The sequence below is a fragment of the Scyliorhinus torazame genome, chromosome 10, assembly GCF_047496885.1.
Source record: "Scyliorhinus torazame isolate Kashiwa2021f chromosome 10, sScyTor2.1, whole genome shotgun sequence".
Classification (NCBI taxonomy): domain Eukaryota; kingdom Metazoa; phylum Chordata; class Chondrichthyes; order Carcharhiniformes; family Scyliorhinidae; genus Scyliorhinus; species Scyliorhinus torazame.
In genome coordinates this window covers 79,897,355-79,912,442 of record NC_092716.1, presented here as the reverse complement: position 1 = coordinate 79,912,442, position 15,088 = coordinate 79,897,355, and the positions used below count along the sequence as shown (strand labels likewise).

The following is a 15,088-nucleotide window of genomic DNA, read 5'->3' as shown; positions in this document are numbered from 1 at the left end:
AGTGTTAGGAAAACAAAGGTTGTTTTAAGGGATTTGTATTTGTATTGGTGAACATTAGAAATAAGGTATAGTTTTAAGTGGGCTCAATTAATGTTTCTGTGCTGGACGGGTAAAATCTATAGTTAGATTCATGCTAGACATAGCTGTTTGTACGTGTAAGTTCCAACTGTGTTTCTACTGTGCTTAGAGAGAGCTACGGTGTGAAGAATAAATAAACTAGCAGTGGTTGCTTTGCAACTGTGGCCTTGTAAGGTAGAGAAGCTTTTAAGTTTTAGTTTAGCTAATTTGATTTCAGTTGGTAGTGAGACGGAAGGCAGCTCTCACAGCTCTGCTAGAAGCAGTTAGTTTAGAAGGCTATAGGGAACATTTCTCTCAGCTTTGCTAGAAGAAAACCATACCATGGAGTAATGGTTAAGAAAGCAAGTGCAGAGACCTGAAGAGCAGCGAGTTTAGGAAACTAGAGAAATTAAGGGAGGTTTCCAAGAAGTTTGAGGTACTAGAACAGAACACTGTTCAGTAAAGACAGACAGAGCGGAGAAGAAGGCTGAGGCACCAGAAAGATATCTGAAGTGATTTTCAGGTTTGTGAAATTTCACTCCAGCCCTTGGAACACGAGTTGAAATAACTATGAATATTGGTGGCTGGATCGCAAGAGCTTGTGTAAAAGCAGTTAAGACCAAGAAATCCTAAAGGGGTTGGTATAAAATCCTGGACTGGATCCATGTTAAATGTGGAGTGGAAGTTTTGTTTAAGTGTCATTTGGAAATCCTGGTCTGGATTTCACAATGCAAATCACAAAGGGAAAGCATTTTTATGAGAGAAGATTTTAAAGCTTGTTTTTGTGAGTGGAGTTGGAAACTCTCATGTGATCACCATCTGGGGGATTATGAGGAGAAAACCACAGACACTAACTTGGGTTCAGAGCGGAGTGCGTGTATTTGACCACATTTATTTTGTGTGCTTAAAAGGGACTTTTTGTGTTAATGAGACCATTGTAGCTGCAGATATACTTTGGAATCCATGTTAATCTAAAACTGTGTGTATTTGTTAAACTAAGGGGGGAGGAAAGGAGTTTTGTACAATAATCCAACTTTTCATGTTTAATAAATATATTTTTCTTGTTGTTAAAACAAATTAGCAGTCCTGTGACTCTGTTCCTCCATGCTTTATCAAAAGAAAGTAAATGGTCTTGCGAGCCAGGGCTCCATTCTAGAATATTCCCGTCAAGTTATAAAATCAACTGGGACATTTGGAACCAGGGGTGGCAGAAAATCAACCTCCACATCACTTACCAACAGGAGGAGCTGTAGTTTCTGTCTGCTACTGTCACGACTGAATTAAATAATCTGTCTGAAGGCCTTTGTACCTAGTACAGAACAAAGCATCCAGTTAAATGATCTGTCTGAAGATGTTTGGACCCAGTACAGAAGATCCAGTTAAATAGTCTTTCTGAAGGCCTTCGCGTCTCATAAAGAACAAAACATCCATTTAAAAAGACAAAAACAAACTGCTGGAAACACCCATTTTCTATCTTTCTTTCAGTTTTCCAGCATCCGCAGCACTTTGCTTTTGGTCCAGTTAAATAAACCATTTAAAGTTCCTTGCATCTAGCACAGTTAGGCATCTTAGTCAACCACTTCAATCAATTGTCTCAGTTACGTCCAAATTTCTTTTTTAGAAAGGCAGAGTCTACCCAGTACCCCCGGTGCAATTCCTTGAAGGAATTCCCCAGTTTAATGTAACGGATGCTGGTCATCTGAAATAACAACAGAAAATGCTGGCAAGACTCAGCAGACTGGGCAGCATCCGTGGAGCAAGGCACAGAGATAAAGTTTCCAGTCTGTATGGCTCTTCTTTCAGAGCTAAAGACAGGCAGAAACATGATGGGTTTTATATTGTTAAAAGAGTATAAGGTCAACGGTGGGTGGGAACGGGGGGGGGGGGGGGGGGATATTTGACAAAGGTGTTATGGGCACAAAACAAAGGGATGTTAATTATAGTGTTATAGACTAAAGAAGGTGTTGATAGTAGCATACAGGTAAAATGGCAGAATGTGTTAATAGCACAACGAAGGGCAGCGCTTAGCAAAACTAAGGAACAAGTGACAAATAGCCCTGGGGAAGGGGGGGGGGGGGGGGGCGGCACGTGTTGGGACAAAAAGATGGGATAAAAAGGGGGTCAAGATGGAGGAGAGAAAATTGTTGACTCCCCAGTTTAAAGTGTGTGTTTCTATAACTCAAGTGTTGCCCCGCTACAAAAAGAGAGATTTATTTGATGTATCTCACTGAATAATATTCCCAAATGATGCATTGTTGCTGTCCACGTTCCGAATGTCCCTGATTGCAGAAAAGTCAGTCACGTAGCCTTTTTCAGTTTTGGAGAAGATGTGATCAGTTTCTTTTAAAGGAGTGTCCATGATAAGGATTCACTTACAAAACAAAGTTGCTGGTCTTCTGTCTGCTGCAAAATGAGTTTTACTTGCCAGTTCTGTTTAACTGGATTTAAACATGGGGCAGTTTAACACCAACTCTCAAACAAGGATCCTTTGGAGTCTTACTAAGCAATATTCTTTTAGCATACCAATGGAGAGTTCAGTTAAAAGTTTGCTTGCATTGTGTGTAAATGTAAGCCATGGGACAAACTAATGGTCGAAAACCTACCGTGATATACACTGGTTGAGGAAGCTTCTGTTTCCGACACCACTCAAGTAATGTCATTTTGGGCGTGATTTGAGGTGGGTAGTCACGCCTGGAGGAGGCAACACAAACAGCAAATTAGTCACTTGGAATGTGAACAGTGCACAATTATTTTATTTTCATAATGGCTGACAAAAAGAATGCTGAAACTATTAGACGAGCGAGTCTTTTGGTCAATGAATTAGATTTGATGCAGAGTTTAAAGAAAGGGCATCTGGTAGTGGACTCACTAACACCGGTTTATGGATGTTTTGCAATCACCTTCTAAGTCAGCATGCTTACATTCTTTGGCAAACGATTGTGGCCACATACCTCGTTAAATGGTTTTTAAATCTGCCAAAAGTCTCCCGCTGTCAGTTGGAAAACATGGGGAATGATGGAAAAATGGTTAGTGGACAATTTCCACTGGCAGTAGTTCCTCCTGCATTCCACTTGGTATTTTCCTTTACTTGTTTTGTCCTAGATTCACTCAAGCTTTTTCCTTCACAGTATGCACATATTGTAATGAATTTCTGAAACTTTTAGTTCCGGGAGGACACAATGCAATGTGTATTCCGGCTATGATTTATGTGAAGTGTCGGACAGAATGCCATTACTACCCACTCTGTGTACATCAGGTTGTGGAAAAGATTCTCCACTGCCAGGATAGGGAAGAGAGCTTTCCCCGATGTGTGTGCGTGCAATTCCTGTAAACTTCGCATCTTGACAGCTCGTTAAATTTGAACCTTTTGACTGGGGCATAAGCTGTATTGCTTTGTGTTTCCCTTACTGAGGCACCACTTACGTTCAGATTCAGGAAAAGAATAGCTCAACTGTAACTGATAGAACTTTGGTAAATAGCCAATGCCTGACGCTGATAGCATTACATTTGTGTCATGTTAGTGGTTGCTTCAGTTTACAGACTCTTGCACAAGTCTGAAGCCACAGTAGTTTCGGGGTGGTGATTAGGAACTCCAGGTGATTTCTCTCCCCCCCCCCCACTCCAAGTGCTGTCTCACTCAGCTGAGATCCAGTAAGCTGGCAAACTGGAGGATCAGAGGGTGTTGTTTAACCATAGAACCTTTCTGTTTTGCATTGCTCATCTACTCACTGGGCAACCATAATAGGACAGACCCTGTTGACTTGGGGGGGACGGGGACGATGGACATACAAACAAGGAGCGGGAGTATGTCATTCAACTCCTCAAGCTTGCTCCGCTATTTAATAGGATCATGGCTGATCTGATAGTGAACTTCGATCTGCATCCTGCCTACCCCCGATAAGCTAGATTATTCGTTTACCAAGAATTTATCCACCTCTGCCTTAAAAATATTCAAAACTCTGCTTCCACCACCTTTTCAGGAAGAGGGTTCCAAAGCATCATGACACTCTGAGAAACAATTTAGTTAGTCTTTGAAAAAATGATCAGCTACCAATTTCAATCTGATCATCACATTACAGCATGAGGAGTGTTACAGAGTCACAAAAGATTAAGCCTCATTTCTATAGAATTCCCCATCATTCAACTAACTCCAGGATGCATGATTAAAAATGTTCTTTCATTAGAATGACCTGATTGGAGTCGGCAAAATAGTTTCATGTCTGATAGCAGATTTTATCAGGCAAAGTTTGACTTAAACCTGATTATTAAACCATACGGATAAAAGTATGCTTCTTCAGTTATTAGACAATTGGAGCCATGAGCTAGTCTGAAAAAAATGGTTGCATCGTCCACCCAAAAAATTTAATATCACATTCTGATAATTGTAACTGTTTTGCAGCCTTACTTGTTGAACCTGATTGCCATTTTTATGACATCAGGAGATCCATTATCGCCAGGCTGTTGTTCCAATTTCTCTTGACATTTCGCATTCAACATGTCCCTCTTTATTTCCAAGCAAGCCGTAACTTCTTTATAATATTCATTCATTTCAAAAGCCTCACTGTTTATAGGAAGAACACAACTATGGTTACCAAATGTTCTTTAATGTTTGTCACAACAAAAAACAACTGAGCTTTAACAAATTACATACCTGATGTCCATCTCTTGGAAAATGTTGACTTTTTTGTTCCAACATTTTGCAAGGGGGCAGAAAGAAATCAGAAGTCCAAACAGTTTTATTGCTGATGCGATTCTTGTGATCACGTCAAATTATTCTTGTGACAAGAGCTCTTGCCACTTGTCTTGTATTCCAGTCTTAAGACAACTCAGTGGCATCACTCAGGTATTTGAGTCAGAAAATTGTGGGTTCAAGCGTACTCCAGGACTTGTGCCCATAATCTAGACTGACACACGAATAATGAGGGATGACAGAATTAAGGGTATTTCCTAATTTCTGGAATACAATTTGAGAAGGAGGAGGATCCAGTTGTTGTGGCCAAACGCACAAGTAGAACAAGGACTAAGGTTCTGCTGAAGGAAGTTGGGGTCTAAGTTAATAAGAACCTTCAGGATAATAACCTCTGGATTAATAATAATAATAATAATAATCTTTATTAGTGTCACAAATAGGCTTACATTAACACTGCAATGAAGTTACTGCGGAAATCCCCTAGTCGCCACACTCCGCCGCCTGTTCGGTAAACTGAGGGAGAATTCAGAATGTCCAAATCGCCTAACGGGATGTCTTTCGGGACTTGTTGGGAGGAAACTCACACAGACACGGGGAGAACATGCAGACTCCGCACAGACAGTGACCCAAGCCGGACACCCAAGTCATGTGCAAACTGGCAGTGGGTTAAACAAGTCAGAGTTGAATGAATGAATATCCGGTGAAGGAATATTAAGAAATCTAAAGATAAATGTCAAGGCTATTGAGCAGTCTAGCAATTTGGGTCAAGATGTGCAGATTGTGACAGGAAGGAACAGAGAGTTTAATGGTAATAGTGTAGCAGTGATAGGTTAAGCCAGGGGAAAATGTTAAATTAAGGCCACTTTATCTGAATGAACAAAGCACTTGCAACAACATAGACAGGTTAATGGCACAGAGAGAAACAGGTCTGATATAATAACCATTACAGAAATGTGGTTGCATAATTACAAATAAATAAATGAATACCTTTATTGTCACAAGTAGACCTACATTAACACTGCAATGAAGTTACTGTGAAAAGCCCCTAGTCGCCACATTCCAGCGCCTGCTCGGTTACACAGAGGCAGAATTCAGAATTCTCAGCTGGTACGGGAATTGAACCTGCACTGCTGGCCTTGTTCTGCATCACAAACCAGCTATCTAGCCCACTGAGCTAAACCAGCCCTGGTCGAGAATTAAATTTCCCGGGGATCTTTATGTTAAAAAATGACAAACAAATGCAAAATGACAAACAAATGATAAAGGCCTGGATTTTGCAAATACTAAAGAAGGGTATGCGTTTAACAGACAGCAAAGTCATGGTGCTCACTGCAGATTTTGACTAAAGATGTACACAAAGATGTAGTGATTTCCGTGGTGTCGATTTAACCTGATCAGTTTGAAACTGGCTACAAATCAAGCAGATTACCAACTATTCAGCAATGATGATGTAATCAAGATGGGGCAGCAGCCAATCACATTGAAGAATTCTCATAGTCAGCAGACCAAGAGGTAAAATGCACTTTACTTCACTTTTTTAAACTTTCCAGATAAAGGGACCAAGTGAAATGTATCCAAGTTTGCTAATGATGCAGAGGTAGGAAATGTAAACTGAGAGAAAGGTGCAAAGAGTCTGCAAAGTGTATGTGGGCAAAAAGGTGGCAATAACATTGGAAAAATAGAACTTTTTTGAATGGTGAAAAATTATTAAATGCTGGTATTTAGAGAGATATTGCCACAAAACACAAGTAGTTAACATGCAGGTGCATCAAGCAATTAGGAGAGTAACGGTATCTTGACCTTTACTGCAAGAGAGTTGGAGCACAACAGTAAAGAAATCTTGCTGCAACTGTACAGGGCTTTTGGTGAGGCCACGCCTAGAGTGCTATGTCCAGTTCAGGTCGCCATACCTTTGTGAGGGCCACGAAGAATCCAGCACGAGTTGAAGGATAGAAAGAAATAACATTTATTTACAATAACATACATATACAACAGCAGCAGCAACTCCCTTGCTGCTCACTCTCCTCTAGCCGGTTCCAAACTGGCCTGCTTTATTTATGATGTGGAGATGCCGGCGTTGGACTGGGGTGAGCACAGTACTAAGTCTTACAACACCAGGTTAAAGTCCAACAGGTTTGTTTCGATGTCACTAGCTTTCGGAGCGCTGCTCCTGCCTCACCTGAGGAAGGAGCAGCGCTCCGAAAGCTAGCGACATCGAAACAAACCTGTTGGACTTTAACCTGGTGTTGTGAGACTTCGTACTCTGCTTTATTTATGCAGGGAATCTGCTAATGATTTCTCCACCCCCTTCATTGGGGAAGCTCGTACTCCCAAAGGATTGTGGGATTGCCATTAGTCCCCAGCCAGTGGTAAGCAGGTAGGTTATAACACATACCTAAAGAAGGATAGACTTGCTTTAGAGCGGGGTACAACTAAATTTTACTGGATTGATTTCTGGGATGGGATGGCTGTCCTAACAGACGAGATCAAGTAGTCTGGGCTTATAATCCTTGGAGTTTAGAAGAAGAATGAGAAGTGATCTCATTGAAATGAAAAAGATTCCGAGAGGGCTCGATAGGGCGGGCACAGAGAGGCTATTATCCCTGTTTGTAGAGTCTAGAACTAGGGGGCATAGCCACATCATAAAGGCAAAAATAGACTATCTGGTCATGAATCTCAATGTTGTTTGTGGGCCTCTGCTGTGCACAAATTGGTTGCTGCATCTTCTATACAGCAACAGTGACGGAATTTCAACGGCAATGCATTGACTGTGAGGAGCTTTCAGACATCCAGAGAATGTGTAAAGTATCATATCAATGCAGGTTCTTCCTAACAGATAGCGGAAGATGCTCTCTCTAGACCCAAACAAAGTTTGGAAGTGCAAAAATCCATCATTGTTCTGTTCAGTCTGTTAACCCAGTTCAAATGGACATAGACGGGGAATACTTCAGTATTTGCAATCACAGCAGCCCATAGCAATCGCACTTGTCTGCCTGCATTGGAAATTCAGACATGAAGTGCCTTCAATTTTCTGTCTGTTAGAAATACCAGAGGGTGGTTTTGGACAGTGATGGCCAACCCGCGGCCCGGGAGCCACATGCGGCCCAGCTGGGTTCTGAGTGCGGCCCACCTGACATTTTGTTGTCCGTTGCCCAAGCGCAGGGCTGCCACATTCCACTGATTTCCATTTGCGTAGTTTTTTTTCTAACAGTATGACTGAAGTGATTGAGATGCTTGCTGATTGCACACAACATTGACTGTGAGAGCCGTGCACTCCTCTGTTTTCAAAGCATTAATACTTCTTTTGTTTTTACCATTTGAAATTGACGTCAGCTCTAGAAATATATGAATAAGTATTTTCTATAATTCATTATGAAATATTTGGCGTATGTTCAATCTTATTCATGCCATCAAGATTAGTTAACAAACCAGATTTCAATTTTGCAGCCCACTGTGATGAAGGAGGGCCGCTGATGAGGCCCACTCACTAGCCTAGGTTGTCCATCACTGTTCTGGGAGGCAGGGCATTTACCAGCAGCACTAGCTGCAAAATAAATCATTTCTATATACTCCAAAAAAAGGATATGATTCATAATCCGGTGCAACATTCAGAAGCTAGTTATTTATTCAAGTTTCTGTTCATGGGGCAGTACTATGGGAAAGTCTTTTTTGTGTGTACAAAATAAAATGAACTGGAAACGTTTTTTTAAAAAGTACTATTTATTTTCTTTTGGATTTATTGATTCATTTTGCTTTACCTGACAGAATTACAACCTACCCTTAAGTGGAATTGAAATGTAGCTACTTCGAAGAAGTGTTTTAGATGAGTTTTCCAGAAAAATTCAAGGGCTGTTGATTAAAACATGCATTTTCCCTCACTTCAGATAATGCATGATGCATGAAGCCTGGTACATGCAATAGGAAAGCACAGGCAAAATACGATCACACGCTAAATAAAATTTAGTAAATAGGTGGCATATTAATGGTAAAATAGAGCAGAGTTTTTCTTTAAATTTTTGTTCCTGTATTGTTGGTAAGGATTCTGAAGGATATAATTTAAAAAACCCGTGTTCGTACCTTCCTTCTGCTAACCATTTGTTGTCATATTTTAGGTCAACATATTGACCTAAATATGTTTACATATTTTCGTAAACCATTGCCTGTTGCAATGTTGTTGAGGGTCTAGCTAGTCATAGTGTTAAAGTGTATCTGAAGCTTTCTTCTGTGAGGAAAACAAAGATAGTTTTAAGGGGTTTCTTTTTGCATTGGCAAACATTAGAAAAAAGATATAGTTTTAAGTGGGTTTAGTTTAATGTTTCTGTGCCTGGAAGGGTAAAACCTAGTTAGATTCATGCTGCATAAAGGTTTTTGTATCTGCGGGGAGTAGGTTAAGTTCCAACTGTGTTTCTATTGCACTTAGAAAGGGCTACAGCGTGAAGAATAAATAGAATTAGCAGGGATTACTTTGGAACTGGAGGCCTTTGTAAGGATAAAATGAAGCTTTTAAGTTTTAGTTGAATTTGTTGGCAGTTGGAGACAGGACACTGGGGAGTGAACAGATCTCAACTTTGAAGGAGAAGCTGGACAGGACAAGGAATTTGTAAAGATGTAAGCTTCCAAGGGAACAAGATACAATCCAGATAACCAGGGAATTGGGAGAAAAAGAGCTCTTAAAACATCTGAAGCTAAGAGAACAGGAACCAAGGTATTGTTCAGAAGAATTGACGGAAGAGTAAACAAAGTGTTCTGAGTTAAAGAGACAATTGCAGTGAGCAGACTTAAAATGGGACAGCAGCTTCAAAGGTAAATCAAATGTGTGATGCCGTTTGGGGATCAAGATTTAAAGCAATTGTGAGCAATTTGCTCAGCAGTCAAGACAAAAGAAATCCTAAAGGGGTTGGTACAAAATACTGGACTGGATGCACTGTTAAAAGTGGAGTGGAAGCTTGAAGAGTAATTTAGAAAACCTGGTCTCGATTTCTGAATGCAAACCGCTAAGGGAAAGCATAATTATGAGAGAAAAGTTTAAAGCGTATTTTTAGGGGTGGAGTTTGAAAATTATCATGTGACAATCATTTGGGGAAATTCCAAGGAGACAACCATAAACCTTCACTTGGGTTTCAGAGTGGAGAGTGCATTTGCCCTCAGTCACCTTGTGTGCTTAAAATGGACTTTGTGTTAATGAGACCATTGTAGATTAACTTGTGTGTAATTGTTAAGGAGGGTGTAAAGGCGTATTGTATCATAATCCAATATTTTCATGTTTAATAAATGTTTTGTTCTTTGTTGTTAAAACTAATTAGCAGTCCTGTGACTCTGTTCCTCCATGTTTTATTTTTTTAAAGTTCAAGTTATAGTCTTTTGAGTCAAGGTTCCATTCTGGAATCTTCCTGTCCAGTTCAACATCAATGGGATCATGACACCCCCAACTGTATTGTTTTTTTTCTGTTTTCATAGAATTAACGATACTTATACCCTAGATAGAAGCATAGCTATCCCCAGAGGCCTAGTTGACTATGAAATTTGGCTCCTTTGCACCCATATTTTCAGTGCAATGGACAAAACGGCATCTGAGCAGGAATAAGAATGGAAGTATGTAAAGCAGGTAGACTGTGACATCAGTCAGACCATATGATCGATCTGATGGCGTGGTGCAGTTTTTGATCTCATAATCCAGCTAGTGCTTTCTCTTAACCTCACACAGTCGAACATGCAGGAAAATTAAAGGGATCATCAACCCCTGGCAGGTTTTTATCGATTGTTGTGGAGTCTGTTTTGATAGTTTGTATTCTTAATCAAAGTTGGTGAAGTCAACATGTATGTAGTGAAGGCTTTTGTTCTGACTTCAAATGGTCCTGCTCACACCACTTACTCCCAGTGACATGTGCAGCAGTTATCATTCTCTTTGGCCGGCCACACATCAGAGAGATTGAGTAAAGGCAACACAGAGTAGGAAAACCTGCTCTCAAAGGGATCTCAGCGGGAGACTTTATCTACACTGGACCTTCAGGGAGCAATTCTCTTCACATAATCTCAGCAAGAAACAGTGTCTGTGTGTAGTGTCTCCATTTCACTAAGGAGGTGCTCACTGAAGTCTGACAGCTGTGCAGGCAGATCTACTGGCACAAAGCAGGGCAAGGACAGCACTGCCAGTGGTGTGGTCATGACCTTCTTTGTGTTGGGACCTTTCCAGGTTGGTGAAGAGTTGTCTGACTTTGAAATGTACTGCCTCAACGTGGGCAGCAACAGCCTGGACTAACCTCCTAGCAGGACAGGGCAAAAAGGGTGGCGTAAGTGTTAGCTCCCTGGATGGTGAGGATGCTCACAGATGACTCAGTTGAGGACATTGATGGGGCAGCGTACAGAAAAATGCCAATGGCAATGCACACAGAAATGCTTGCTGCATTGGGAAACCTGCCAGAAAGCCTGTAGGAATATGGCGGAGTGGAGTACAAAGCTGGTACAAGGCTTTGGGCAGAACTTGGGTCTTATCCTTTCCAGCATGGGGTTAGTGGCTAACTCCTTCGGAACACTTGTGAATCCAATCATAATGCAGTTCCTGATGGCCAATATCTCAAATTTCATTCCAGCACCACCCAGTGTCTGAGTACTGCAGTACCAAGCTTTAATTTATTCTTTCATGCGACGTGGCCATTGCTACTGCCCATCCCTAATTGCCCTCAAGAAGGTGGCAGTGAGCTACTTTCTTGTAGGAACACCCAGAATGCTGTTAGGGAGTTCCAGGATTTGGCTCAATGACAGTGAAGCATGGTAGCATTGTGGATAGCGCAATTGCTTCACAGCTCCAGGGTCCCAGGTTCGATTCCGGCTTGGGTCACTGTCTGTGCGGAGTCTGCACATCCTCCCCGTGTGTGCGTGGGTTTCCTCCGGGTGCTCCGGTTTCCTCCCACAGTCCAAAGATGTGCAGGTTAGGTGGATTGGCCATGATAAATTGCCCTTAGTGTCCAAAATTGCCCTTAGTGTTGGGTGGGGTTGCTGGGTTGTGGGGATAGTGTGGAGGTGTTGACCTTGGGTAGGGTGCTCTTTCCAGGGGCCAGTGCGGACTCGATGGGCCGAGTGGCCTCCTTCTGCACTGTAAATTCTATGATCTATGATCTATGAATGGCGGTACAGCTACAAGTCAAGATGGCGTGTGGCTTGGAGGGGAACTTGCAGATGGCTCCCAGGCAGAGGCTGCCACCATCATGGCTTTGGCTACCAGCACAATCTGTCCTCCAACAGATCACAAGGATTGCTCAGGTGCTATCCAAGGGGAGTGGCAGTGGCTCCATGGATAATGAGTCTGCTGCCCTCTCTCAGAGTGGCAGCATTCACCCTCCCACCACTGCTACTACAGTGCCCGTGTCACTGCTTCCCATCCAGAATCTGCCTCGATGTTACCCTGTAAAGTGCACACAATTCCAATATCCGTGATATCTAAATAACATTATAGTTATGAAGTAAAAAAGTGAGGCTTGAAATCTGTATCAGGCAGCAAGATTGCTCTGCTTTTCCAAAGCCAACCAACATTGCAATTCTGTATCTGTACCATTAGGTGGCAAGCTTAGCTCATCAATGTTAGCTGCCAGTTAATCATAACACAAAAATACTCCTCAAGCCCACTGCCACATCCCCAACAAGCCTCAAATAGAAACTGATTTTGCCATTAGCGTGACAGTTTACGAATTAGTCAATACTGATTAATTCAACGTACTGTAAGGTTAATTCTTTTGTTTCTGAGCTTACTTTTGCTTGTAACTATAATTTCCTGGGTTTGACTCACAGAATATTTACTCACACGCTACTGAGACCGGAATACAAAAAAGTTATCAGATCATCGTGAATGCAATGAAACATAGACCACAATATCAATGAGATTTACACCAATATTAAATGTGATTACAGATCATGAGGGCATTGGTAAACCTGGTTTAAATCCTGGAGGGTTCGATATGTACAAAATTAGAATGGTTCATTCTGTTAGATAATTATATGCAAGCTCAAACAATTCCGAGTTTAGGGGATTATTGTAGAAGTAAAAGCTGCAACGAAGGGCCACCTAGGCAATAGCTTAATTTGGGTCCAGTTGCCTCAATGTTGAAAGGCATTGTAAAAATGTAAATAAATTGCAATTTCAGCGCTCTGAGGAAAGATCGTGTTGCATCCGAGATGTCAACCTGTCCTTTCCTTCTTACAGGAGTTGCATTCATTTGCAGATTTTACTGCTTTGATTTCAATTTCCAACATTTGCAACTTTTTTCTTGAAGCTTCTTTAGCAATTTTAGCTCGGTTTTGTTCTTTACCTCACTCTATAGACAGGGCTAAACAGTTCCCAGCCTGATAACCCAATGAAAAAGGCGATATCACAATTTGCAGCTGTTCCCTGATCTGACCAAAAGTCAGTCTGTTCAACACTCTGCAGGATTTTGGTAGCAATCGTGCTGACAATGGGACTGTTAGCAAGGCTGAGTGAAGCAAATTTCAACATGGCAAACCTCAGGTTCAGTCTTACTACGAGAATGATTTAGCAGCATCATTGGGCATTTATTAGGCAAATTTACCAAAACAGGTTTACAAAATGGTACCTGGAGGAAGCAGGCTTTAAAAATCAAAGAGTATCAGCAAAAATAATTAAGCAAATATTCTGAAGGGCGACGACGGAAACATTACCACAGCACAAACTAATCACGGAGTTCATTCCCCCTTTCCGTATTCAGCAATTCTGGTGAATCTCATCGGCTTGTTTGCAATTCCTCATTAAACCTACAGTTAATTCATTATTCTCTATTCTTCAGTTGTTATTATTGTGGAAACATGGAAGAGTTCAACCAAAATCACGTTAACTGCTTTATGCAATTGTATCTGATATGGTTCCATGAAGTGAAATGCTTGAGGTTTCGATTAATTTGGTGAGATGTCAGCAAGCAACTGTCCCAGGAATTCAATATACCATTAACAAATGGCATAAAAGAGTCCTTGATGCATCTGGATTACATTTTCCAGTCAATTTATTGTTAAAGGCTGACTGAACTATGCATCCCAAAGGCACACAGATCATCGGTTGAGCAGCTTTTGAATGATATGTGCACCATGTTGTCTTCCAATATCATGTTGGTTGCCATCCTAACAAGGCTTTCAGTTGAGTTTTTAAAAATAAAATTAAAATGTTAAAAAAATCAGTCACATTTTAGTGAAACAGCAAATGCTACAATGGAACAAGCTACTCCTCAAACAAAAGTCTACAATGAAATTGGAGCTGAACAGAGGCCTGAGGAAAGCACTTCAAACTGTGCACAGAGGCTTCTTGCACACACGCTTGGTTTAGTGAAGCCATAGATTCCTGTAATTGCAAAGTGGGGATATAATTTTAGTATTAGAGTGCAATTATTCAAATGAGAAATCGGAAAGTATTTTTTCACACAATGTGTAGCAGAAACCTGGACCTCTCTTCACCCATGAGGCTGTGAATCCAGATCAATTGGGGCTTTCATGACCAAGATTGTTGGATTTTTCTTAGGTGAGGGTGTCGACGAGGTGAGGGGCATGGAACAGAGGTGTATAAAGAGAGATGAAGTAGAGATCAGCCATTATAAAACAAAATGGCCGAGGGAGAGCAGCCTCAAGGGGCTCTGCGTGGTCCACTCCTGTTCCTAACGATCCAGGCACAGAAGCCAATACTTCAAGTGTAAATAAGAAGAAGTCACGTGAAGACTACTTTGGGTTTCTGGAAGTTTTCATATAAACAAAACACACTTGTCATCACAGGTACAATGTTTTCTCCTTGAGCTAAACACCAAATGAAATACTTACCAGATCTCTTCATTCGATTGCGCAGCATGCAATTTTTTCCCCTGCGCTGATTCCAGTTTCTCTCTCAACATTTGGCACAGGCAGTATTTTGTATTTGAGTAATGACTGTCGTATCTAATTGCCTGGAGAACAAAAAAAAATATCAATCCGTCTATAATACATTGCCTAATGCTTTACAAATCCTTGTCCACTGTTTTGCAGCGTGGTTCAAATTCCGCAAAATTATTAATAATGTTTATATAGATTTTAGTTATATTAATTCCAAAGCATTTGAATTCAAATCAGTCTGTCTAAAATCACTGGACCAGCTTTTCCCTCCTTTTATGGCTCCCATTATTTTGCTGTCATTGCTGCTTTCCACAAGTCAGTCAGGCCAGTTTGAATACCCGTGCCAAGGATCTACAAGCCACTAGAAATAGGGTTCTGTTTTTAAAATGAATGAAATTAATTTTGATCCTTTCACCTTTAATCTATCAGTTAGCTTCCCTGGATTGGCCGGTTCTGCTGAAAGTCATTGGACTTTTTGGCTGG

General features: G+C 41.1%; 1 protein-coding gene across 6 annotated transcripts in view; it reads right to left on the bottom strand.

Annotated features, from left to right (window-relative positions):
• galr1b (galanin receptor 1b) overlaps window positions 1-15,088 on the bottom strand; it is a 196,741-nt gene that overhangs the window by 14,608 nt on the left and 167,045 nt on the right. For all 6 annotated transcript variants that reach the window (XM_072518282.1, XM_072518286.1, XM_072518284.1 and 3 more), the window contains 4 exons: window positions 14,558-14,679; window positions 4,463-4,618; window positions 2,661-2,748; window positions 1,293-1,366 (listed from right to left, as the gene is read on the bottom strand). In XM_072518282.1, the coding sequence (XP_072374383.1) occupies window positions 1,293-1,366; window positions 2,661-2,748; window positions 4,463-4,618; window positions 14,558-14,679 (440 nt within the window). The remainder of the gene's footprint in view (window positions 1-1,292; window positions 1,367-2,660; window positions 2,749-4,462; window positions 4,619-14,557; window positions 14,680-15,088) is intronic.